At 31.0% G+C, this 26,504-nt stretch overlaps 1 protein-coding gene across 1 annotated transcript; it reads right to left on the reverse strand.

The window, feature by feature from the left end:
- Positions 1 to 1,789: 1,789 nt before the first annotated feature.
- LOC134722491 (carbonic anhydrase-like) lies at positions 1,790 to 18,179 on the reverse strand. The gene is made up of 8 exons (XM_063586115.1): positions 17,970 to 18,179; positions 7,280 to 7,306; positions 6,871 to 7,026; positions 6,326 to 6,477; positions 5,858 to 5,950; positions 4,868 to 4,934; positions 2,912 to 3,075; positions 1,790 to 2,217 (listed from the first exon to the last, which is right to left on the reverse strand). The coding sequence occupies exons 1-8, from the start codon at positions 18,025 to 18,027 to the stop codon at positions 2,026 to 2,028; spliced, it is 909 nt and encodes a 302-aa protein (XP_063442185.1). The 5' UTR covers positions 18,028 to 18,179; the 3' UTR covers positions 1,790 to 2,025.
- Between the last annotated feature and the right edge of the window lie 8,325 nt (positions 18,180 to 26,504).

Here is a 26,504-nt window from a genome sequence, read left to right on the forward strand (position 1 = left end):
TTTCCTTATTGCTTTGAATGTCTTTTTTTGTATTAAATATGAAAACAACACGTTATACATTGCATGCGTCTATAGCGCGTTTCTTCTTGATTTATGTTATCAGCTGGAAAGCTGGTATTCTAATATTTAACAACCAAGGATAAGAATCTAATCAGTTGAATAGATGTATGACCAAAAAATAACATATACATTGCCAAATCGATATAAGGTCTGGTGAACTTGAAACCTGAGTTTCTGATAATTTCAAATTTTATAAACGGACAATTCTAAAAAGATTTGTTATGAATCATGTCAGTACCGAAGTACTAACTACTGCGCTGATGATACCCTCTGGAACTGATAGTCCGTCAGCTATCTCGATTCTCCTTAAGAGTTCGAGTGTATACAAAGAAAGACTTCAGTCGCATTTAAAGATTTTTAAAATTGCAGTGTTAGGTATTAGTATTGTTGCTGATAAAATCATTTTTTCTATGAGATGAATAGGTCGATTATTTGATGTTTCTATGATTAAACATGTTTGTTTGATTCTGTTTGAAGCTTTCATTCGTTGATAAAATGACAAATTATTAACAAAACAAAACAAAACTATCAGGTAAAGTTGACGTTATAATGGTTTTTTTTTGTTATTCAGGTCCACTTTGATTATATACCTCTTTACGTGTTCGTCTTTATTCTGTGGCTAAAAACATGTCGAAATGTACTATTGTTTTGTTTATTTTTGTATTTCTCTATCCTGAATGTTGTTGCATTGATGTATTCTATTTTCCTGTCCTTTACTGTTGTCATTTTAGTGTTATATTTAACATTGCCATAAAAGCAATATACCATTTGCTCCAAGTCATCAAATGGCAGTAGTTATTTTATAGTTCGTTTCTATGTGTGTTGCATTGTAGTTTGGGTTTTGTTCATTCACATGTAAATTGTAAAAACATGTAAAAAGTGTAAATTCACATTGCGATAAGACGTGTCACGGTACTTGTCTATCCCAAATTCATGTATTTGGTTTTGATGATATATTTGTTATTCTCGTGGGATTTTGTCTGATGCTTGGTCCGTTTCTGTGTTTTACATTTCAGTGTTGTGTCGTTGTTCTCCTCTTATACATGTATTTAATGCGTTTCCCTCGGTTTTAGTTTGTTATCCCGATTTTGTTTTTTGTCCATGGATTTATGAGTTTTAAACAGCGGTATACTACTGTAGCCTTTATTGTTCACTTCAGTGTTTCTGTTGTTTTCCTCTATAGTTAGGTGTGTCCCTCGGTTTTAGTTTGTAACCCGGATTTGATTTCTCTCAATCGATTTTTGTGTTTCGAAAAGCGGTAAACTACTGTTGCCTTTATTTAGAAAGGAATAAAACATTGATGATGAATTTGCAAATTATTAAAAATCATGATTCAAAACCATCACAAAAAAGTAGTTTGTTTTGCTTTCCCTCATTTTAAATCAACTTCGCCACATCACTTTTCATATGGTTGTACATCCCATGTTTTCATTTTTGTTTTGTTTTGAGCGTTACTGGCGAAGGTTAAACCATATTCCATTGGACTTTTTAAATTTTGTGCAAGGTTTCTATTAACTGAACTATTTTGTAACACATTATACATATATTATATATATTAAACCTCAAATTCAACAATGTTTATAATGTTACAATTTCAAGTTAACTACATTGATAATATTAACTTTACAAGCAAATACATCTAAATATCCTATAAACTAAACATCTCTTATACAATGCTACAACCGTTTAGTTAATTCTCATGATTCAATGAGGTCAAATTAAAAAAAAATATATATATTTAACTGAAAATAAATGAGAATTAACATAACATGAGTAACATAAGTTCACTTTTGATATTCAATAGGAATGCGTATTGTACAAATAACATTACTCATTAACTCTTTGAGGATTTGAGGATTTACGTTTTAGTGAGTCTCAAGTATAAAATAGTTGTTCAGTTCAAATGCAATTGTGGTATAAAACCAAAAACTCAAAAAGTTGATGCACAGATGAATGTCATATTTGTCAGTATAAAAATCCTACAATAGCTGACAGTAACAAAAACAGCATATTTTGAGTAAGAATTGATGCAGCACTTATGTCGGGGTCATATGAGATTTTGACGGTACGAGAATTAAGACCCTGAGTTGAACGGTAATTTTTTCCAATAAGTGTTGTCCCAGAGGATTCCTGGTAGCTGAGTCTGATCTTGGCCAACTGAAAAATAAAGGAGTAACGATAGTACACATATAATATCATTGTCATTTTGCTTAGTTTCTTATGTCAACTATTCTGACATCGGACTAGGACTTCTTTCGAACTGAATTTTACTGTACGTATAACTCTGTGTTTGTTTATTCTAAATTGACTAGATGTATCGTAAGGGGGTTAGGGGTCGATTTCTCACAAATTATTTTCACTGAACTAGCACATATTTTTGGTTAGGGGCCAGGGTGCGGTATTTCCTCGCTGTGTTGAGGATCCATTGGTGGTCTTTGGCTCTTTTCTGTCCTATGGTCCGGTTGTTGTCTCTTTGACACATTCTATTCTCAAATGTCATTTAGAATGATTTATATCGATCAAATTGATTTAAGTTTTATAACAGGGCTTCGGCTTTTTTTCATCCGTTTTGTTACGCTGCGCGTATTTCTTTACGAGAAACAGCTTGTCCGAGAGCTTTTATACTTGGTAGCATTGTATATCACGTGACTTGACCTCTCAATTCTGTACTATAATTTTGTGTCTGACTTACGCATATAACTACATGTTTGTAAATCATTTATAAAAGTCATTTCTATCGAAAACTTTTTGTCATAACTATCAAATAATAATAAACTAAAGTTTCTTTGATTTCCGTATCTATTGATCTGTATCTATGACGCGCAAATAATGAATACCAATCGTGACTTACTTGAGCACTTGAGATTGCAATTTTCTCAGTGAAAACTGTCCACTGAACAACTTCGTTACACCCTGGTGTTGTTAAACCTCCACTGTATCTCACGAACAATGATGTATTAACATTTTGAAATATTGCGCTAATTACAGGCGGTGATGACAAAGTAGCGGTTTGATCTATAAAAAAAACCCAACAATCTAATTAATTGACGTTTTCTATCTCCAATTTTCGTTCTTTGCGTATATATTTTCTACATTTTAAAATACCTGTACCAAGTCAGGAATATGACAGTTCTTGTCCATTCGTTTTTGATGTGTTTTGTTATTTGATTTTGCTATGTGATTATGGACTTTCCGAATTGATTTCCCTCTAAGTTCAGTATTTTTGTCATTTTACTTTTTATACTTAATTGGTACGTACCATAATAAAGAGTACGTGTATCCAGTATTAAGTGTATCTATAACATTAACAATATCAGTTTTATTACACCCAATACGCTTTACGACGTGTTTTTGATTGTTTCTTCAATGATGCCTAGAACAAATACATTCGAAGGTACAAAACATAATACAAACGTTATAGCACTGGTTAAACCTAAAAGAACAAAAATAAAATAAAATTTGGACACCGGAATCAGAGCTATTCAAGTGGGGAATACATTGCTTAATTTGAAATGATTACGAATTTTTAAACAGCAAATTCGAATATAGGATTACTAGCTATACACATAGTATATCTATTCCCTTAAAAAGAACAACATGCATAAGTTATGCCAGAATAATTGGCTGCTGCACGATAATACCATCGGGGCCTTACAGTCCACCAGCAGAGAAATCGACACAGTGATAGCAATAACATTAAAGGTGCCAATTTTATTTCACCAGACGAGGTTTTCGACAGATGATGTCTCTTGAGTGATGCTCAAGCCAAAATATATAAACTATACATCCATTAAATATCATGTTCTTTGATATTGAAAATAATCTTTTTTTGCCTCAGTGAAATCTTAATCTTTAAAAGCGAAATCGTAACAGTCAGAAAAATTAACTTGACTTTATAAAACTTAATGTTGGATCTTTCTAAAACTTAGATTTTTTAAACATTACGGCTTTTCTACCTCAGGAACAGATTACCTTAACTGTATTTTGCAAACTTTTGGGATTTTTTGGACCCCAATGCTCTTCAACTTATTTTACTAATTATTATACTTTATCAAGCCTTATTATCTTTTTTTTATATTCAACAGTTGTCACTGGTGAGTCTTTTGTTGACTAAACACGCAACTGACCCACAAACACAAGTTTAATCCGGGTAATGAGATGATGAGTTTATTTAATCAGTATATGAACAGAGCTTTTGCAGAACAGTCGTGATCAGAGGGAGGAATATTTATAAATAAGATCACATCAACCTGTAGCACCTTCTACCCCATCCACTTACATGAACTCTATCAAGGATTAACGTGTAAAGCTTCTATACAAAAAATCATAATATATATCGGTTGGATTCTGTTTACACATCGAGAAAGCATTTTTAACAGATTTACCTTCTATAAGGTTTGAATTGACAATGGAAAGCCAAATAAAAAAAATACTGAACTCCGAAAGTTCCTAGTCAAATGGCAAAATCAAAAATTCAAACACAACAAAAGAATAGATAACATATGTCATATTCCTGACTTGAATATAGTCTGTTCTTCCATTAAAAACAATTGTAAAACAATTGTAGAAGGTGGTTTTTGTTAATAGACTATCCAGTAAATAAAATGTGAAGAGTCATTCAATTTTATTGGTTAAAGCATTTTTTACATGGTGAAACCGCAATGTCGGCAACAAGCTCCAGAGAGCTTATGTTTGTAATGTTTCATGTAAACACATCTTTAAATAGCATTTTCTGGTTTTATTCTATTCATTACTATTGTAAAGTGAACATCACATGAAAACTTTTGTTATTTGATAACATTCCTACCTTTATTTGCAACGCTAGTTACTGCGTCAAGGAAGGGATCAAGGTTGGCGTTGTCTGATGGATACACCTGTAATGGTATAACATTGTCTTATTCAACTTCTAGTTGAAATTATAAAATTTCCTTATATTCAAATTAAAAATTCCACATATTCTATGATCTATAACATGTAGATTTTGAATTATAAATGTGCTGAAAATGTTTAATAAATAAGAAAATAACTTATTAATCAATTCGAAAGATAACAAAGGGACATTCGAACTCATAAGTCGAACATAAAATGACAACGCTGTGGCAAAAATGAAGACAAAAAGACAACAACAATATACAAAACACAACATAGAAGACATAGACTGAGCGTAAAACAAAAGACTGAACAACTTACGGTAGAGATATGTTTTTTGTGGGAGAAAAGTTAATACTATTATAACCCTAATTTATATTCCAGTTAATATATTTGATCTAGTTTAGAAGTTTATTTTGTACAAGATCCGTTTCACATTTGACGATTCGGAAGTTTATAAATCCTTCATATACTGGTTGTTAATAGAACCGCAACACACAATATCACAATATCATGTGGTTTCCTTTAAAAGTACAATACACAAAGTTTTGAAAGAAAAACAATAGCGGGTCCCTCATGTCCTCAAGCAATTGGCTTCTTGTTACTGCTACAGTTTGGTTTCTGATAGACTTCAGTTTAGAAAGTTGCGAATAGTTGGTTCAGTATGGAATGATTGAAGCGTTTAAATGTCCGCCAAGCAGAGACAATCTGACCTTTACCTTATATGAATTATTTAAAGGTCAGCATTAAGTTTACGCTTTTTTTCCGCTCCTGAGGTCAAATTTATTTGGTGTAAGGGTTAATGGAAGGTGTACTTTCTTTTGATGTGGTTTTGTATAACATTGATCTCATATCAGGGTTTACTGCTTGGTTAACGTTTATTTAAGACCAATATTTTTGCAGTGTCTATGAAAATAATCAATAATACCTCGAAAAAAAATCCAAGGACAGCTAGACCTTCTGGGGTTCCAGCTGCAGTACCAAGGTCAGTTAATGACGCTTTGTAATGTACAAAATGAATCTGCAAAAAGATAGGAATATGTATCTATGTTGACTTTATTGTTTACCAATACCAAAATGTATGATCTCACTCCCGGTGATGGAGGGAACATAGTCAACACTAATGATAAATTCTGATATGGGCGAATTATACAGGTAAAGAATAATTACGATACTCAATTGCCTCAGAATTCTGAATTCTGAAATTTTATAACATTATAAATAAAAAAAAACAAATAATACCATAAGTTATCGTTACTGTTTGTCGACTTCACATATAAACTGATGATTTGAGTTTCAATTGTAGTTATTACTTTAAATTATACAACGTTTTTCTAATTAGAATTAATATCGTTAACCTTTGAAATTACATGACTTGAACTAATAGCTTTCTTACTTCAAGTGGAGACTGTTTTCCATCAACCGTGTGCTCGGAACCCGTTGAATCTGATGTTCCCCAGTGGAAATGAAACTGTGCCAAATTAAACGGTCCACCGTCTAGTCCTCCACCATTCAAAGTAACAGTGTCGTCTGCCATATCAACTTGAACTGAAGAATTGAGTAGTACCGTTTAGTCATATATTTGAAAATTTCAAGTCTAAAATGATTTTTTTTTCAAATTTAAACAAGATTTTTGGCCTTGGTAGTCTTGTAGGATTTATAATTCTAGTTCATTTATATGTTTTAGAGTTTAGTATGGCCTCCATTATAACTGAACTGTCTAAGGCACATTTTAGGACACAAATTTAACAGTCAAAGCTGCTTGAGAAAAAATTTGCATGAGGAAGTTATAAAAGGAAAAAACAATAGTTGTATAATCTGAAATTCTTCGATCAAAACAATAACTTTAATTTCCCTAATACAAAACACTGATTGAATGGTACGACTGTAGACTGATACTTAGCAGTGGTAACGTATCTGATATGGTGTATCGTTACTTACTTGTGTGTCCGTTATTCTTAATATTTCCATATTTGCTGTTATCATTATAGTTTGTAAGGGTAAATTCTCCAAGTGAAGTGTCGACTGTAGCTGACGAAAGAACTATGTTGATTGGTGACTGACTAGTCCCTGTAGAACAAACTCCATCAGTCCAATCTAAAACAACAAAATATGTAGGTTTATAATTGGACAGCAAAATTTTAAAAAAAAAGCATGCAAGTATTCGTAGACAATTGAAATTTTACTCGTTCCTAATAACAAATAAATCTCTACATCAACAGAGTTAACATGTATAAACTCTATAAAACTATCATAATTAAGGCGAATTAATTATTCTTACACTATTTTACGAATCGTTTTTACTTTGAAATTCATAAGATATAATTTAATAATATATATAAATGCTTACCATCTCCATTACTGTCATAATTATAACCTGTAATTATAAAATGTAAAATATCAACATCAACTAGAAAGTTAATCATGTAAAAAATATAATACTAAAGAAATTATCAATTTTAGTCGAGCAAACTTAATTGGCTACATTGAGAGGTATCATAAAAGTTCATTTTCCTTGCACACAAAAAAACGAAAACATAAATTGTAACTGCTCTTGAAGTATACTTCAACTATTTATTGAACGATTGGCTCATATTCCATGTCAATGGCATATATCCCCTTCCCTTGACGGCTGAAGGGTTAAAATAGAAGGAATTAAGCGAGTCCCTGTGAAAATCGAGAAGAGCAGATATCACTTGTGGGTGTAAAGAACATCAAATAGTTACATTATTTAGGAAAATACATTTTAAACGTATTTAAAATCAGGGACTGCAGTTTTTGTTTGTTTACTTTGAAATTTTGTATAGACCCCGATTGACTATAAAGTTTCAGGTAATGAGGAATTTTTGAAATTTTAGAAGTATCGAACAAATCAGAGATCCACACATTGGAATTTGCATCATCATATACAATAAAACAGAGTCTATGAGGAGCTTCGATGGTTTTAACAATTTTCTACAAACCGACTGTTAGTAATGTATGATAAGCATAGATTTTTAGAATGAAAATGCCAAAGGATTGTGAAAATGAAGATTTGGATTGAAAACACGTTTGAACTTGTTTAAATCTTATTATTAATTGAGATATCACTAGGGTTATTATATTGCTAAATATATTTGAGATATCTGAATCATGAAACTGTATATTCATTTCTTGTTTCTTTTAGTTCATGGAAACAATACCAATTCTGATGATAAGTAAATAATTAACATTATTTATTTGTTCAATGTTGGAACCTTGTTCACGACTTATCCAATATCAAAATATTCCATTATGGCGGCTACATGTTCATTTTTATGTATATATTGGTTTTAAATTGACAATCATACATTGATGAAAATATTTATTGGAGAAATAAATATCTATAATAACTGTCAAACATAAAGTTCAATATTTATCTAACGTTTTAGATCATTTTGGTTTTTGTCCGACGAAAGCATTAAATATGACCAAAGACTGTTAGTCATTATATAACGGTATATACATCATAAAATGTTGTATGAACTTTATTTTTTTTACATAAATTAGGCCGTTAGTTTTCTCGTTTGAACTGTTTTACATTTTCTTATCGGGGCCCTTTATAGCTGACTATGCGGTATGGGCTTTGCTCATTGTTGAAGGCCGTACGATGACCTATAGTTGTTAATGTTTGTGTCATTTTGGTCTTTTGTGGATATTTGTCTCATTGGCAATCATACCACATCTTCTTTTTTATATTGGGTGTATATAGTTATCAAAAGTACCAGGATTATAATTTTATACGCCAGACGCGCGTTTCGTCTACATAAGACTCATCAGTGACGCTCAGATCGTCTAGTATATTCTAGACCTGGGGAAGATACAGAAATATAAAATGGGTTCCCCACTCCATACCCAATGGTCCTCGCCAAACGCTTTTACTCCCTCGAAAAGTACATAAAAAGCATTCATCTCGTGCCCTTGGAATCCACACATTGTAGAAAAAATTACGACAGTCTAACAATTACAGAATAGACAACTATTCTGTTTTCAAAATATCAAAGCCTTCGAAAACACATCACTGGTGAGTTGAACCAAAAACATTATATAGGTCAGCTAATTCGTGACGTTGACCGTAAAATATATATGGTGTCAATTCAATTCTTTTTTGTTTCAAAATATTCTGGTATCTTTTATTAAGACCGGTTTTTATGCAGTACAAAAGCTGAATAGCTGTGTTTGTGATAGATAGGCTTCAATTGTAAAGTACGTATTTGAATAAGATTGTTAACCCTTAATGATAATTCATTGTTGCTTGTAATATAGAATAAGTAAATATCACATGCTCTGATTGATTTGTAAATTTAATATCTATGATAGTTTGCATTGGTATATTTTTTGATTTATTTGTTTTTTATAAATTCTATCAACTATGTTCAAGGTTATGTACTTATCAAAATGAAGTCAGAATAAATGACACGTTTCAGAAAAAAAAATGCATTTCGGCATGATGAGGGAGCATTCGCTACGATTTAGATTAAAACTACAAATGGGATTCTTTTTGTTTCGTGCATTATTAAAGGCGTTGACATAACAATTTGACATAAGAAATCAGTTAGACCAAAATTTGTAAAAAATAGCTAAAAACGTGGTTGGTGTACTATTGACTTGCAATAATTTCGCATTATTATTTGTAATTTGATTATACGTTTAAATGTTACAAATCAAATATGACAATTTGAGTCAAATCGATGAACATGAAATTGGCAGCTAATTCTCCCCTCAATTTCATAACACATATTGTTAAACGATACATGAATGCTTCTAAGACAAGTAAGCTGCTTATGTAACAATACACCATCGGTCAGGTAACAATTTACCTAGCTAATAAAAATGTTTTAAATAGTCCGAACATCAATTCGATCTTTATAATAAACTAGATACCAAGATGGTAAAATTGAATGAGTGGGAAATTTGCAGGTGATGCAAGCACGTTAATTCCAGTCGACGCAGCACCCCGTGTCATTACTATTGGAGTTGTCTTTGTTACCCTTATTTGTATATTCTTAATCGATCTATGAGATTTGAAGATTGATAAACTATTGTTGAATTAGTTTACTAATCATCAGTATTTATATACATTACACATGTACATTTTATTATGACACCCCCTTTTATGTACATTGAATCACTTAACATACTATGCTGCTTATGCTGTGATAAAAATTTGACATAACTTATTCTTAAGCTAAAAGCAAAATTTATTGATTATACTAAAAAAATATTTAATCTTTCAGTGTTTTTTTTTTTATCTATACTCTATGCAAATGACAATGCTATATAAAAGCATAAACAAATACAAAGTACCTTAACTTAAACGTATTTGCATATTTAGCGTTTGAATTGTTACGTTACATTTGCGATTAATATTATAGTATTTGTTGTATTTATAGGTGTTCATGTTATCAATATTTCTTGATTTAAACTTTTATCACACCCTGCAAGTAAATATGTATTTGGTATCCAACTAAATACATACGATTACAATGCCAGGTTACTATGTAAATCAATTGTTTGCGAGTCTTTGAACTGGTCAATGGGTTTAAATTGTTCTTTTGTGTGATTAGAAAAACATTCTTGTATCTTTGCCCAGACCATTTTTATGCATTTGTTTTTTTAATCTTTTAAACATAGAGAAGCATTGATTTGAAGTTCGTATTTGAAATAAATAGCTGACCCATGATACCCAAGGATAAATGCATAATAGATTGTTGTAATTTTTTTTTTTATCTCTAAGTATCTTTTGTTCATATTCAATTCAATAATGATCAAGGTTAGACGTTTTCATAAGACTGAATTAAAGTTAATGAACCGTGTCACAGAAGTTCTAGTCTTGGTCAAGATGTACTCTTAAAGGAACAATAGCTACGAGATATATATAAAAAAATATTATGTTTTTCGCTAACTCATTAATGGAAGTGAAACACTGAAATATGAATTGGCTTTTATCAGCCAGTATGGTTCAATTTTTGTCAAAAAAAGTTAAGATACATTGATGATGAATTATTCACTTGCAAGTTAATAATACGACCTCGTTGAATCCGTATTCATGTGACCTTCAATATAACCCCTTAGATAGAGATGGATAACACACGAATTGATCGTGTTGAGTTATCTAAAGAGAAAGAATGTCAACATTGAAAGTTAAATGAAGGTAAATTAATTGATGGACTAATTCGATCCACAAACATATATTTTTAATCTATAATATGAAATTAAACAGACCTACAAAGATGCAATTGCCCTAGTTCGCGGTCTATTTATATCTTTATTTGTGTTTATATAGTTTCTTTAACCAGTGGAGATCGACAGAGTTCAACTCGACAGTTAATTAGATGGCGTCTATACTAAAATACACACGAAACGAAGCAACATATTATCGAGCTCGTGCCCTGTAAATTGTTTATTTTACACCTTGTATACTTTGAATAAATGATTTACATTGTTATAAATCGAATTTGAGTGAAATAAGTGAATTTGAATTTGACATCTTTAACATACAAATTACATAAATAATAATCCAGTTATGTCTTCAATTTAAAAACAATATGTAAATAACATTGAAATGCAATTAAACGTTCTTGAAGCAGCTTTTCTCAAAACTAATCCATAGATTTTCTGACAAAATTAACAATTGGTTTTATATAAATTTAGTGGGCCCAGTTGTTTTCTTAATGAATTAGCATGAAAGCATGAATTTACTAATACACGAAGGACATTTCTTGATATGTATTCGACAATGATTCTTAAGTTTTCATCTACAGTTATACTTTCATAATAAAATGCAGTTTCTTACAACTTTTGGATTTAAGAAGTCAAAGAAATGAGGAGATATTTTATATCAGGATTGTGTAAAAAAATGCATAGTATATCAATATTTAAAAAAAAATTAGTTTATAAGCCTGACCGTTGATGCAGCTGTTGTTACTTAGTCGGTAATTTGGATGGTTATGTATATTTTAGTCTTATCGCTGTTTTTCTTTCTGGCCAGAAATGTATGTTTCATTCGACTTTCAAATTTTAAGTGTTCTCTTTGTGTCTTCAACATTTTCTAAAAAATCTCAATACAAATTCAAAGAAGTTAGTTCGCTAAAGTTTCATTTGCACGAATATAACAAATTAAATATATATGCAGTGGTAAGATACTGCAAATTCAATCCACCTTCACGAAAGACGCGACTTCAATAATGAACTTTGATTAAAGTTCATTTGTCTTAAATCGACGGACATTTTCCTTGCAAAAATAGAAGATCACAATATATATAACAAGACAGCAACGCCAGTAACAATGGGTGACCTTATATGCTTTTGAAGAGTAAGTACTTTGCTTATTTCGGAAGCATATTCAACTATGGCAATGCTATATTAACACAGATATTGTCTTGTAATTTTTGCAAATGCTAAGAATAGGAGAGGGGATGTTTGTTACAAAATATATCCTAATGATAGGAAATTTCAAAATTAACCACAAAAATTGCACTATTCGAATCAGTGATTTTGCATCAATATTTGTAGCATTTGTTGTTACTTGGTTGATTTTCTTGCATAGTGTAAGAATACTTTACTGGTAAAAAGTAAATTAAATCACAAAAATAACGAACTTAGAGGAATTTCAATTCGGAAAGTCCATAATCACATGGCAAAATCAAATAACAAAACGCATAAAAAACGAATGGACAAGAACTGTCATATTCCTGACAGTACATGCATTTTCAAGTGTAGAAAATGGTGGATTAAACCTGGTTCTATAGCGCTAACCCTCTCACTTTAATGACAGTCTCATCATATTCCGTTATAATTACATTGATGCAGAACACAAAAACATCTACTATCTACGAACAAATTAGCCTGACATGTTTTATTTTGATAAAGAAGCTGCAAAGTAACGATACGTCATAAGTCAACTTTGGTCATTTAACAAAAGTGTCAAAAACCTTATCAGAAAAACATCATTACAGTCATTATACATTCGCTAATGTCCCTTATACATTTACATCATATCGTAACGACCAATTTACTCTGTACATACAAAGACATATACTTTTATTAAAACCTTATTCAGTGTTATTCAAATCGATATTTCACAGCAATGCTTGTTATACAAAGATCCAATTTCAGATTCGAATGTCATGAAAGATCCGGACAAAGTTTTAAATGAGCGTTGCATACGTTTTAAGTCAGTATCTATTAGGACCACACTGTATGTCATCTTTTTGACATGGAACGAATCAAATTTGTTTTTTACAATCCATTTATGTAAAATTTTGCGTTGACGGACTTGACTAGTTTCACTAAGTCAAGACTGTCATCTCACCACATCGACGAACACGTGCAGGTTTGTGTCACAACTAGTCCAACGCTGTGTCTTCGTCGTCGAATTTTGTGTTGGAAAATCCTGTAACGCAGTGTCTGTGCGGAAATTCTTCGTAACCTTTGTGTACTAGCATCAGTGGTTGTAGCAATTAATGCTCATAATCAGTCAAGAAGAAAGAACAATGGGATACATCGATCTTAAACGGAATAACAGGAGCATTGCCCAACACTTCTAAGGCGACATTGATTTCATTAATTTCTTTTATTGTCAAAGGCGTGAAATTGTTCACAGTCAACGCTGAAATGTCAGAAGACTTCACATCTTATAATATCAAGTCTGAAGACGACCGATGAGTTTGATACTTGTAGTAAGGCCAAATCTTGTCATAGCGTCTTTTCACATTTGTAATGACAATCACCTGTATAGCATCCTATTTTTATACGCAATAGATTCATACTAGAAAAACGCAAAAGATTCAGACTAGAAAAAAACATGAATAGTTTGTCAGCAGGGTAATGATTCAATCTTTATTTTTTAGGTCTTCAAAAATACACTGGGGGAAATACTCATACAGGCATTTTGTAATTTAAAAGACACCATTGATTAGATATTTAACAATTTAACGTTTATTATGTATGGTCAATTTTATTTTTAAAAATAAATTGACCAATGCGTTTCTATTTTTGCAGAGTGCTAGTATACCATTCTGGTTTTTTTTTACTGTTTATGTAAACACTGATTGTATCTAATAGAAAATAAAGTTTGCTATCATATCAAAATGCAGGACCGCTTGTTGTAAGTTCAGCTTTTTGCTCTGTGCGTACATTAAAAGACAATTGCTATAAAGAAGAATATCAAATACAAAGTAGTTTTACTTCAAATTATTTGAATATTGAACTTTCGCTTAAACAATGTAACCTTTGAAATCAATATCATAGTATTTGTTATATTAATAATGCGTTTACGTTGTCAAAATATATGTTTGACTTATTATACACCATTTAAGTGAATCTACAATTGAGCATAATTTCAGAGTACCGTGTTAATAAATTATGTGCGCAACTTACCAATGGTCACGGGGTTGAAATATAGATCATAAGATTTATATATGTAATTATAAAACATTTTGTTTCAAAAGATTTTTCTTTCTTTGTAAAGACCGGTTTTAATGCAGTACAAAGGTTGAATACATGTTTTTGTTACCTTTACAGAGACAAATAAAACAGTTAACCCCGGTTTTTATGCAGTCGACTAAAGTTGAATAAATGTTTTGTTAAGCATTTAGAGAGTAAAGATCGTGTTTAAATAAGATTACTAACCCCTGATATTAATGTATTGTCGACGACGACCAAAAATGTAGTATCATATATATGCGATAGTCGTCATTAAGATATTGTATCTATTTATTCATTTTTTTCATATTGAATGTGATGATGCTCAATGACAAAGGGTACATAAAAAAGAAGATGTGGTATGATTGCCAATGAGCCAACTATCCAAAAAAGACCAAAATGACAAAAAACATTAACAATTATAGGTCACCGTACGGCCTTCAACAATGAGCAAAGCCCATACCGCATATAGTCAGCGATAAAAGGCCCCGATAAGACAATGTAAAACAATTCAAACGAGAAAACTAACGGCCTTATTTATGTAAAAAAATGAACGAAAAACAAATATGTAATACATAAACAAACGACACTAGATTATCAAGATCAATTTACTGTATATGTACCACGTCATAGTTTTAGACTTGGACATGCTGAAATCATCAGAAAATTAAAAAAAAAAAAAAAAAAAAAACTTTATTTTTCTCATTTTTTAAATGACTGAAAGAAGACTCGTTATGTAGATGAACACTAAGAAGAATGTAAAAAAAGATAAGTAAACATTTTACAGTACCTATTTTCCAAGCTGATCTAATGATTTATCTGATAATTTTAAATGTTGAATTATAATAAATTTCCATTTCAATGACGTTAAGTATTTATAGACAATTACAGTTCGCCTTATTATTAAGTTTGTTATTGTAGTAATTATCAATATATTCCATTTTATAGTTGATTTTTATCTTTCTGAAACACTTACACTTAACACTGCATGTACTCCATAATATATATCAGAATTTCGTGTGTATTTTAGTCTAGATGCAATCTCATTAACTTGGGAGATGACCAAAAGAGGCGGCAGATTGTCATATAACCCGATATAAACACGAACCTAATTATGAATAAATAGGGACCTCGTGCAATTGGTTTTTTTCGTGGTCTGTTTGGTTTTATGTTATATGTTAAATAAAAAGATAAGTATAGATTTTACCTGTATAAGACTGATTTTTTTGTGGATCGAATCAGTCAAAGAAATGGTTCATCTTTGTTTCACTTTCAATATTGACATTCTTTTCCTTTTAATGACTGACCACGACTACTACATGCGTAGGCAATCTTTAGCTTTTATTATTCACTTGCAAGTGAATGATTCATCAACAACGTTTCTTGAATCAAATTGGTTGCGAAAAACGATTTTTTATTTCATCATTTCACTTATATTAATGATTGAATCAAACACAATCATATTCTATTTTTTCATATCTTGTAGCTAGTGCCCCTTTAACTTATATGGTTGTTTTTTTGAAATTTTGCGAAACATGCATAATTCGATTAGTGTTGACCTTGTGTACCAAGTTAATGACCTATAACAGTTAAGCTATATCATTGGGTAAATTGGCAACAACACACCCGTTTGAATAGATAACGCAGATCTCATCAAACTATTGGTATCAATAAGTAAATGGAATACTAGTATAAGGAAAGGATTTTGCAGTTGGATATAATTATCTTTATTTTTTCAAATATTTTTTTTAAAGGCATCAGTAGTTTAACGTTATTAAAATCTCATAAACAGCAGTGATAAGTTCAAAATACAAATACCGCCTCGACATGTTGCAAGAAGAAGAACTATAAAAGTAGATCGCTGCGATATAATCTTTTTGTGCTAACACGGAGTAAGGCAAATATCAATCAATCAATCAATCAATCTGTATACGTAGCTCTCACTCATTTGGCTTACGTTATTACCTGTGAATCTCGTATCAAAGGTACGTGATTAAACCCAACTGTGAAATAGCAACTATACCTATATACACTTACGGTTCAAATCGTTGATGCAACCTAAGTCGCAAAAACATGCATTTATATTTAAATAAAACAACAAAGGGATTAAAGTGTTCTTTAAAGTTATGTTTACGTCTTCCTGAATCATTTAATTATGGAAAATCAAGGTTGTCTTGCTTCAGTGCAGACTAGTAGATTTTGAAAATCCGAAATTTCAAACACTTTCGAAAACAAGTGCATACAGACAAATTATCAACCCAACTATGGGCTAGACAACCGTAATCGGTGGTATGTCTTATTACTGTGAACTCATTCATAGGTAGTACGAGTATGATTTGACAAAGTAAAAGGAGTGAGGTGGTCTTTGATACTGTTTACTCTGGGGCTATGATACATGTATTTATTAAATCTATTTGTAGTCTTTTTTTATCAACCAAATAGTCCCAGTTGTCTCGTATATTGCTGCATTGAAGTTGCATACTTTTTATATTTACATATGCTCATGTATTACGGATTATTTTATTAAGGACATTGATTTTGAATGGCAAATTGAAAAGTATTTAAAACTTTCTAATATTCGAATATTAAGAATCTATACAATAATCTTCCAAAAAAATTATTAACAATTTTACATATTTCGATTATATAATAATGTTTGAGTGCTACGTATAAATATTACTAATGTTCCTAAAATTGCAAATTTCGCGGTTTCATAATATTTTACACCGAAGGGTGTTCCTTGTAACTATGAATTAATTCAAGCAGTTATAATTTGGTCAAATGTTAGAAAATACATCAACATTTTGTTCACAACTTTTATATATACGATTATGTGAAGGCTAGAAAAGATATAAGGATTTTTAGAACATGGCCAAGGTGTGAAATTTATCAAATTACCTCTCTGAATTGAAGATCAAATTAAACATAAATATGATCTAATAGTTAACGTGTAGCAAATGAGAAAATTCCGTTAATTGTTTATTCAAAAACCATTCAAATTTAATACAATAACTATTTCAGCTGTTTAGACGATAGTTTGCATTTACATATTAAGTTTGCTTCTTAATTTCTGTTGTTAGTAACCACACAGCATATTTATGTTCATTTTTTTTTTAAAGTAAAATGATATCAAATTTGTAGTCTAACAAATTGTAGTTAAATACCTATCTAAAATCATAAAAAATGCATTTTCCTATTATTTCAAAAATGAATATGATAAACATAAAAACATTCTATAACTATATGCTAATCCAAATATGCAAAATTAAATTAATAACGTTACAGAAAAAAAAAACGTGATAAAAAGTTATTGTTTCTAAAAAAAAATTGGTATTATTCAACTGTTTAATGTGGGAAATTCATATGTCATAATTAAAATACTTATTTGCTTCCCGTGCTTGTTTAATTAAAAATCTATAAATTATACTGATCAAAATATGCATACTGTAAGATACATCGTTTGTTGAAGAAATGTTAGTAAAAAGAAAGAAAATAATAATGGTAACAGAAAAAAGTGATTGTTTCTACATAAAAAAAAAAGAAATTTTGCATTAGTCAACTGTGGGAAAAGTATATCTCATTATTAAAAGACTTACTTGCTCCTAATGCTTGTGTAATTAAAATAAGAAGAAAAAATAAATTTTGTAGTTCCATTTTCTTAAAAGTATTCCGAAGTGAATTTTGGTAGTATTCGATCAATTACAATTTTTATATATCACACAGATATAAGTGTAATTGTCAGCGGCACCAGCAATAATCGACCAGTGATTACCACGGTTTAAAATCCTACGTTATATATACTAGTGAAGTTTCCCAAGGCTGTTACGCCTAATGGTTTTGGGTTCAAACGAATATGTGACCCACTATGTGGGTTTAACCCGATACTGGACACAATACCAAACGTTTGTATCATATTTTCTATACGACTTTAAAAAAACAATGGCGATTATTTTGACCGCGACAAATTTAATATTGTAAATATATACCTTTAGTTTTGGTTGATACTTAAAATCTATAAGAAGGCTGAAAATGTCAACGTTGAAATTTTTTCGTATCTGATTTGATTAATAAGTACTAATACTTATTAGATCGTAGATTTGGAAGTTTTTAAAGACATATATGTATATGTTAATGACACATCATGATATATAGTTTTATTTTAGTACCTTTAATTTACATCGCATTCGAACCATATAAGTTGTCCTTTTAGTATATACCACACATATTTTATTCATTTCAATAAACTATTCAACTATTAAATCTGTTAAATGAATTAAAGAAGATGACGGGTACAGAACTGGCTTTAAACAAAGGAAAAGCGAAACATGTTTTGAGGTCTTCATATTGTAAGTAACTAACAATCCGCCATTCCCTTTATGCCATAGAAGTTAGTGACGTTATCCAATCAAAATGGACGTTCACAAACGATGTTGCATTAGAATAACAGTTATATCAAGTAGAGTATCGAGCGCTTTGGTTTTTTTTATACATTACTTTTAGATTATTGTCACGGATAGCACGTACAGTCATAGCTGTATGTTTTCATGCGGAAATAAAATCTGACGTTAGAGTGCCTTGCGATTGTTGTCAACATGACGTGTGGAGCAGGATCTGCTTCCCCTTCCGGAGCACCTGAGAGCATCCCCAGGTTTAGTTGGGTTCGTGTTGCTTGGTCTAGTTTTCTATGTTGTGTTTTGTGTACTATTGTTCGTCTGTTGGTCTCTTTCTTTTTTAGGCATGGCGTTGTCAGTTTATTTTTGACTTATGCGTTTGAATGTCCCTCTTGTTTCTGTCACCTCTCTTTTGTCATTTAATCATATTTGATTTTGCATGTCCTCTACAAAGACGCTATTGATTGTGTGTTGCATCAAACAGTTATAAGGTTTATTTTAGAAGATTGAATGTTTAATAACAATACAAGATATAAGAGAACTCTTGAACCGACACACATAATAAATTATAGACATGTATATTATATACAGTGCATGAAGAAAAAAAATGCACAACATAAGACATTTAATAGTTAACACATTTACAGTTGTGAACGTAAAAATATCTAGTCATGCATGTAAGCATATAGAATTAAGTTATGCAGGCACACAATAAAGCGGAACTATTTAAACTTAAAATATGCAAAACTCCAAAAACAGAATATTTGCAAAAAAGTAAGGAATTTTTGCTTTTTATGTACGCCGAAGCAGTATTAATTTATTGATGAAAGTTAGACTAGAGAGAAAATATTGATTCACTACAAAGATTACCTCTTTTATGTTGAAGTCACATAACTAAATTTGTGCCTCGAAACCTTTTTGTATAAGGTTTTCGACTGTTTTTTATTCAAACAATGTACTTGCAAAACCGAATTTGGTGACCTCTATAGATTTGACATTTATCACAAAAAAAAGTGAAATTGAAGTGCAATAAAATCACGGTTTAACAAAAATTGTTAAACGGGTTATCGAGGTAATTCAATTTGAGGAGGATGTTGGTATAAATATAAATTGATAGAAAACGTCGAAAACGTCAGTTTTCAATGCACAATGTAGTTAAAACCACATGCGTACTGATGCTTTTTCTGACTTTTTTTGTCTCGCCTTGACGAAGTTGCGGATGCAAGACTAGGGCGTACTGTTTCTGTTATGTGGCTTTCTTTGTTTACTTATGTATTCATTTAGATTAAGTTGTTGGCTCAGATTTTTTTAACGGCCCAGAAAACAAGTTACTGGTTGCACGAAATGTAACAAACCTCATAAAAGTTAATCGATCAAACACTGCATGAATAATATTTGAACGAACTTTTTGTACGCAATTTTTTTTTATGTACACTGACGCATGAAATAATCTACTAAAATATATAAAGAAAGATTAATCCCTCAGAATTAGTTTCTATAGATAAAATATCACCTTTTACTGCTAACAAATAAACGATGTAATATTTGTCATGTAAAAAGTATGAACATAGCAAATTTGAACTCCATACAAATAATATTGCATATAGGAAATTAAAATACTGCTGCTTTCTTGAAAAGAACACTAGCTGTAAATATGCTCTCTCTAAATTGAAATATAAAAACCATTTCTCAAGCAATAAAGATATAAAGAGATGATCCCCATAAAAAAAATTTTCCACCCGTGATCAGAGAATGAGAACGTAAACAACTATATATGTCTCACCGTGCGGTTTCAACACTGATGAGCAAACTCTTGGGGGAGGGTTGGGATCCAGCTTACATGTTTAACCCCACCACATTATTTATGTATGTGCCTGTCCCAAGTCAGGAGCCTGTAATTCAGTGGTTGTCGTTTGTTTATGTTTTACATATTTGTTTTTCGTTCATTTCTTTACTTAAATAAGGCCGTTAGTTTTCTCGTTTGAATTGTTTTACATTGTCTTATCCAGGCCTTTTATAGCTGACTTTGTGGTATGGGCTTTGCTCATTGTTGAAGGCCGTACGGTGACCTATAGTTGTTAATGTTTGTGTCATTTTGGTCTTTTGTAGATAGTTGTCTCATTGGCAATCATACCACATCTTCTTTTTTTATAGTTTACGTTTTAAAGGACCCAACGATTTAAGTTTGTGCCAAACATATAATATTTGTTAACGTATAAATATAAGTCAAACCAAAAATCTACCCGTCTTCTTTCGTTGATATATTTTGAGAAAACAAAATCCATACATAGAAGTTCTTAGTATTTACAGATACGAATTTTGAATCCTTGTTACAATTGCAATGATAACATAAAAATAAAAAAGATGAGGTATTATTGCCAATAAGAAAACTGTCCACAAACGATCGAATTATACAGAAACTAACAGCTATAGGCCACCCTATGGCCTTCAACAATGAACAAAGCCCATGTCGGATATTCAGCTATAATATTACCCACAACAAAACATGTAAAACAATTCAAACGGAAGTACTAACGGCCTAATTAATGAACAAAATAATAAACGAAAAATAATAAGTTACACAGCAACAAACGACAACCACTGAAATACAGGCTCCTGTCTTGGAATAAGCACTTACAGAATGTGGCGTGGTAAATGTAGATAATAAGATGCAATATGAGTTCCAATGAGACACCTATTCATTCAAAGTCACATAGAATAAAAGTATACAGCTAAAGGTCAAAGTACTACCTTCAACACAGAGCCTTGTTTGAAGAAGCAAGCCCTCGCCATTATCTGGGACAGTGATGTAACAGTGCATCATAGGAACAAGCTATATGTTGCACTTTGGAAGTACAGCTGTTTCACATACTACGCCTCTTTTGGAGAGATACAAAACATTCATAGATATTTTGTTTTGTTAACCTTCTGGTCCCCAAATATGATTTTTTATGTTTCATTTCGTGGACAAAACTTGGAAATTTTGCCAGTATAAATATACACGGGTAGCGTGCAAATTGAAATTTAGTGACGACTCAAAGTGAAGGGATTTTAGTATAAGTTTAAACTCTTACAAGTTGAGGTCATATAAATGTTGAAACTTTACCACACAGCCTAATAGTTTGACCTTTGAAGAAATAGATAGTAGTGTATATGAGCTTTTCATACTAGGATATTTCATTTTACGAAACTTCATAGTAAACTGCATTTTCTATATAAACAGAATTGCAATTAACAAAAGTCAGTTGAAAAACCCCCAACTCATCAAATGGATACAAATGTTTATTTTTAAATATATTTGCTTAAGCAAATAAACATCATTTGATCTGAAAGAATTTAAATATTTTTTCATAATAGGGCTTAAAGATTATTCTACTTATCCTACTTACGATAGATTTTTTATATGGGTTCCGATATTCCGACTGTTCACATACGTATGAACTCTTGGCTTAACTTTTTGAAACAAATACTTGTGCTGTTTGATCGCAAAAAAATGATAATGAATCTTCAATCTATCATATAAATATTTCTTAACTGGGAGATTAGAAAACAAGCTACGTTCATTGCACTTGACACTTCAATAATATTTTTATGAAGTAAATAAAAAAAAATGGATATATATCAGAAAATAGACTTTTCGATGAAAATAGAAAATTTAGATGCTATTGAAAATAAATATAAGAAAACAAATCCCAGAGTTATATCTGCAATAAATACAGAATGTGAGGTTAAACATCAAAGCGTACACCCCCCCTCCCCTTTAAGCCTGGGACAGTGGTGTAACTGTACAGCATAAAAACAAACAATGAAGATCAATTGAAAAAGGCTTTATACAACAGATTGATATAAATAGAAATACATCTATTATAAAACACAAAATGGACGTGGACGGGTACTTGTTCATCCCAAAATCAAAAAGACACTAAGTACAGATCTGAGAGTACTCCCAGTAACTGACAACTAGTTCATAGCATAATAACAACTGCTAAACAAAAAACCTGCATTAAGACTTAATTATCAAAAGGCACTATATAAATTCTCATTCTCATATATAAATGTTACATTATCATATATAAAAATAAAGAGTCGATATCTTATAAAACGTTGATGATCCTTTGGGCTGTGATCACGTTTGACTGGAAACACATACATGTTATAACTATATGTAAAAAGGAAGATACTTTCAATGGGTCATCTATTTGTCAATGATCTGCTAAGTAAAATAAAAAATAGTCAACCTGCATTTTATTAATAAGCTCCCTCACATAGTTAATGACAGACCCTCGGCTGCAAAAGAGGCTGATAAAATGGAGAGCAGATCGATTACACATATTTCAGGGGCGTATCGAGCCATTTTTAAAATGTGGAGGGGGGTCCAACTATGTGTCCCGAATCAAATGCATGGATCGTAAAACAAGTGGGGTTCCAACCCACGGAACCCCCTCGTGATCCGCCTCTATATTTATCTTAATGAGATATACATGTGATCTCATTAGCAGAAATGATATATGGAGTCAAGGTTGAAGCGCAGACAAAAACTTATACCAATATAATCATTTAATTAATAGTTAAAATATTTCTTTTGAAATTATTTACAAATATAATTTTGAATAAGTTCAAAATTGAATACAAAAGTGATTATATTAACCTGTAATAATTTATCATGGATTTGTATCTTGATCTAGTTTGTTAGACAAAATTACGACAAGTGTGAATTTGAAATTAAAAACGGCATGCAACTATGCGGCAAATTTGAACTTTATTTTAAAGAATTATACAAAGTCAATTTTTTTTCGGAGCAATTTTTTGTTTACTTTTTGAAATCTATTTATTTGGGTATACAGGATTTTTGAAAAAAATAAACTTTCTATACATTATGAATTTTAATATTTCATTTAATATACAATGTCATGTAAATACATCAGGGTGTTTGTTTGAATTTCTTGCTTAAGTTGAAATACTAATTTTCCTTTTTCAGAATTTGAAAGAAATTTTGCTCAAAAGGTGCATTTATAAGTGTTTGCATACAATGGTTTTATTGAGAAAATATATCTTTATTTGAAAAGTTTTTCTTTTTGAAACCGATATGTTTAAATATTGTTTAATAAATAATTTGAAGACGAATAAAAGAACTATATACCGGTAGATCGTAAAACCTCATTTTAGTTTCGATATGCAAATGAATAAGTAATTGAAAGAAGACCGAGCCAAACCCAAATTCAATTATAAAATGCATGACTCTGTTATGAAGAAAGTAACTTAATAAATTACAGATGACGTAATTCATTATTTGAAGACACATAACTATTTAAAAAGCATTAACCTGCATGTCTGTATATTGCATATTTCATTTCTGTGCAGTTTTATTAAATTTAACGACTTTGAAATGTTTAGAAATATTAGTTCATTTTCTTTGAGGATGATATACTAATGTAGAGTTAAAAGCTTACATGTATGCATCATTGTTTCCTCAAGTCGTAAGTCTTCTCATGACCTTTACGATATGCACGTCTGTAACATTATAAAGCAAGCAGAAAATCTACACAATACCTGAATTCGAAATATAGTTACTAATAAAGTCACTGTTAAACTTGCATCATATATATACATGTATATACATATACATTGTTCATGCGCCAGTCCAACGAGTGACAACTCTATGGCAGATCCATCATTTGGATCACCAGTGAAAGAAGCACACGCCTGAAACACATGTTATATTTATAATTATCATATACTTAGACTAAATAACATATGATTTTTACTGTATGATAATACCATTAAGTTAACGTAAATTCCATATTTTTCGAATTGGTCCTTAGCGGGCTGATATGAAAAGTTTATCACGTGGTTAGATTGTTGTCACATGCCTTTCCGTAACGTTATCGCATGGCATTCCGGTGATACTCGGCAAATTCCGGAAAATACACCTCAATTCTACGTTTTCTGTGAAAACCATTACAAAGTAGTGTACAAAGCAATCATTTGGATACTGGAAAGTATATTTTGTGAAATAATAATAAAAAGATTTTTTTTTAAAAATAAATGCATTGTTTAAAGGTTTCAAACATAATTTAGAAAGTTACTTAAAAAGTTACCAAACAGTCTTCATTATGTGTATTGTTAATTTTTGTTTGTTTTTTGTCAATTCGTCCATATTAAAATGTGTTTCTTCTCTGTTGATGCAAATGATAGAAAAATTTCATATCGAATGTACTAAATTTGGGGTCCAACGTCCGTGAACTTTTCAATCTTTGAACTTCTATTACAGAACCACGTAAAAGGATCAATATACGAATCAGTTATTTTTCTCCATTGTTGAAGCATATGATAAAAAGATCATAACATGTCATTTTTCATATCGCATGTATTATCAGCCCTCGGTCAATATTAGCCCTCGAGCCATGCGGCTCTTGGGCTTATTTTGAACCTAGGGCTGATAATACATGCGATATGAAAAATGCCATGTAATAATTTGATATTACTCTAAATATCATCAAAACAATACTGCGAATTAGTATTATCAAATTTTTGTTCTTCACTCGCCGAGATTCGACCTCAAGCGATTGGTATATTGTGAAAGCACCGCCTGCACTTTGGACAGCGCTGTAGACAACTCGGTCATCTAGACTGATAAAATTCAGCTTTACCGTTCCTCGTCAGTAGAATCTAGAGTGTAGTAAAAAAGTACATGATAATTATATTAGTCATGAAGATGGAATTTTTGAAGATTAGCTAAATTGTCTGTTTAAAAGGATCGTAACATAGTCACCGAAATAATTATTTGTTAAGAACGTCTAAACAATAGACAACTCTACTACAGATCCATCCACTGGTTCACCAGTGAAGATGCTACACGGCTGAAAACACATATTATATTCATATTTAGAGTAGTTTTGTTTAAGAATTGAATGCTTCTTTTTGTAAATTTATTAGGGTGTAAAAGCGTTGACCGAAGTACATTTTGTATGAAGCGCGGAAGCGCTTCATTCTAAAAATGTACGCAAGGTCAACGCTTTTACAACCCTATAAAGTTACAAAAAGAAGCATTCAATACTTATAATTACATTTTTTAGCTAGGATCATAAAAACACGATTTTTATCCAGATTTATTCAATTCACCTGTGCACTTTATTGTAGAACCTCGTGTCATCATGCATGATATTTTTTATTGTCTAATGCAATTGTTTACGGAATAACATGTGATGTGCAGTTAGCCAATCAGAATAACGTATTATAATGAAACTTACATCTAATGTAATTATATACATATATTAATATACTTCTGTGTCATATTGTATATGCTTGAGAGTTGTCTCATTGACAATCATACCACATAAACTTATTGTAAATAAAATTGATTATTGTATCGTTTAGAAATACCTTACCTTACGATCCAAACAGAGAAGATGCACGAAAGGTTAAAATTGTTCCAAGATAAAAAAAAATGCAAAAAAGTCTGACCATTTTAATACTTGAATATAGACATAGTTGTTCTATAACTTTTGACACAAATATCTTGTTTGTATTACATGACAATACTGATTACCAGAGTAATGACCCCTTCATAACTATAGCGTGACAATATCTAGAATGGTTTTACTTTTACCGCAACCTTCTAACCATGAAAGTTGTTTTGTTTAAGCCTCGGTCACACCTTACCGGATAGCACGAATGCACGCCTAACGGATGAAAATGGTATCCGTTGGGTAGAAGTCCGTTGGTAAATTTATTTTTCAG

This window comes from Mytilus trossulus, chromosome 1 (genome assembly GCF_036588685.1).
Source record: "Mytilus trossulus isolate FHL-02 chromosome 1, PNRI_Mtr1.1.1.hap1, whole genome shotgun sequence".
Taxonomy (NCBI): Eukaryota; Metazoa; Mollusca; class Bivalvia; order Mytilida; family Mytilidae; genus Mytilus; species Mytilus trossulus.

Excerpts from the sequence above, each read along its gene's own strand:
- LOC134722491 (XM_063586115.1), bottom strand. The coding sequence starts at position 18,027 with ATGGAACTACAAAATTTATTTTTTCTTCTTATTTTAATTACACAAGCA. Across the intron at positions 7,307-17,969 it reads TACACAAGCATTAGGAGCAA|GTTATAATTATGACAGTAAT; the intron begins GTAAGTCTTTTA and ends TTATAATTACAG. Across the intron at positions 4,935-5,857 it reads TCCTTGGATTTTTTTTCGAG|GTGTATCCATCAGACAACGC; the intron begins GTATTATTGATT and ends ATACCATTACAG.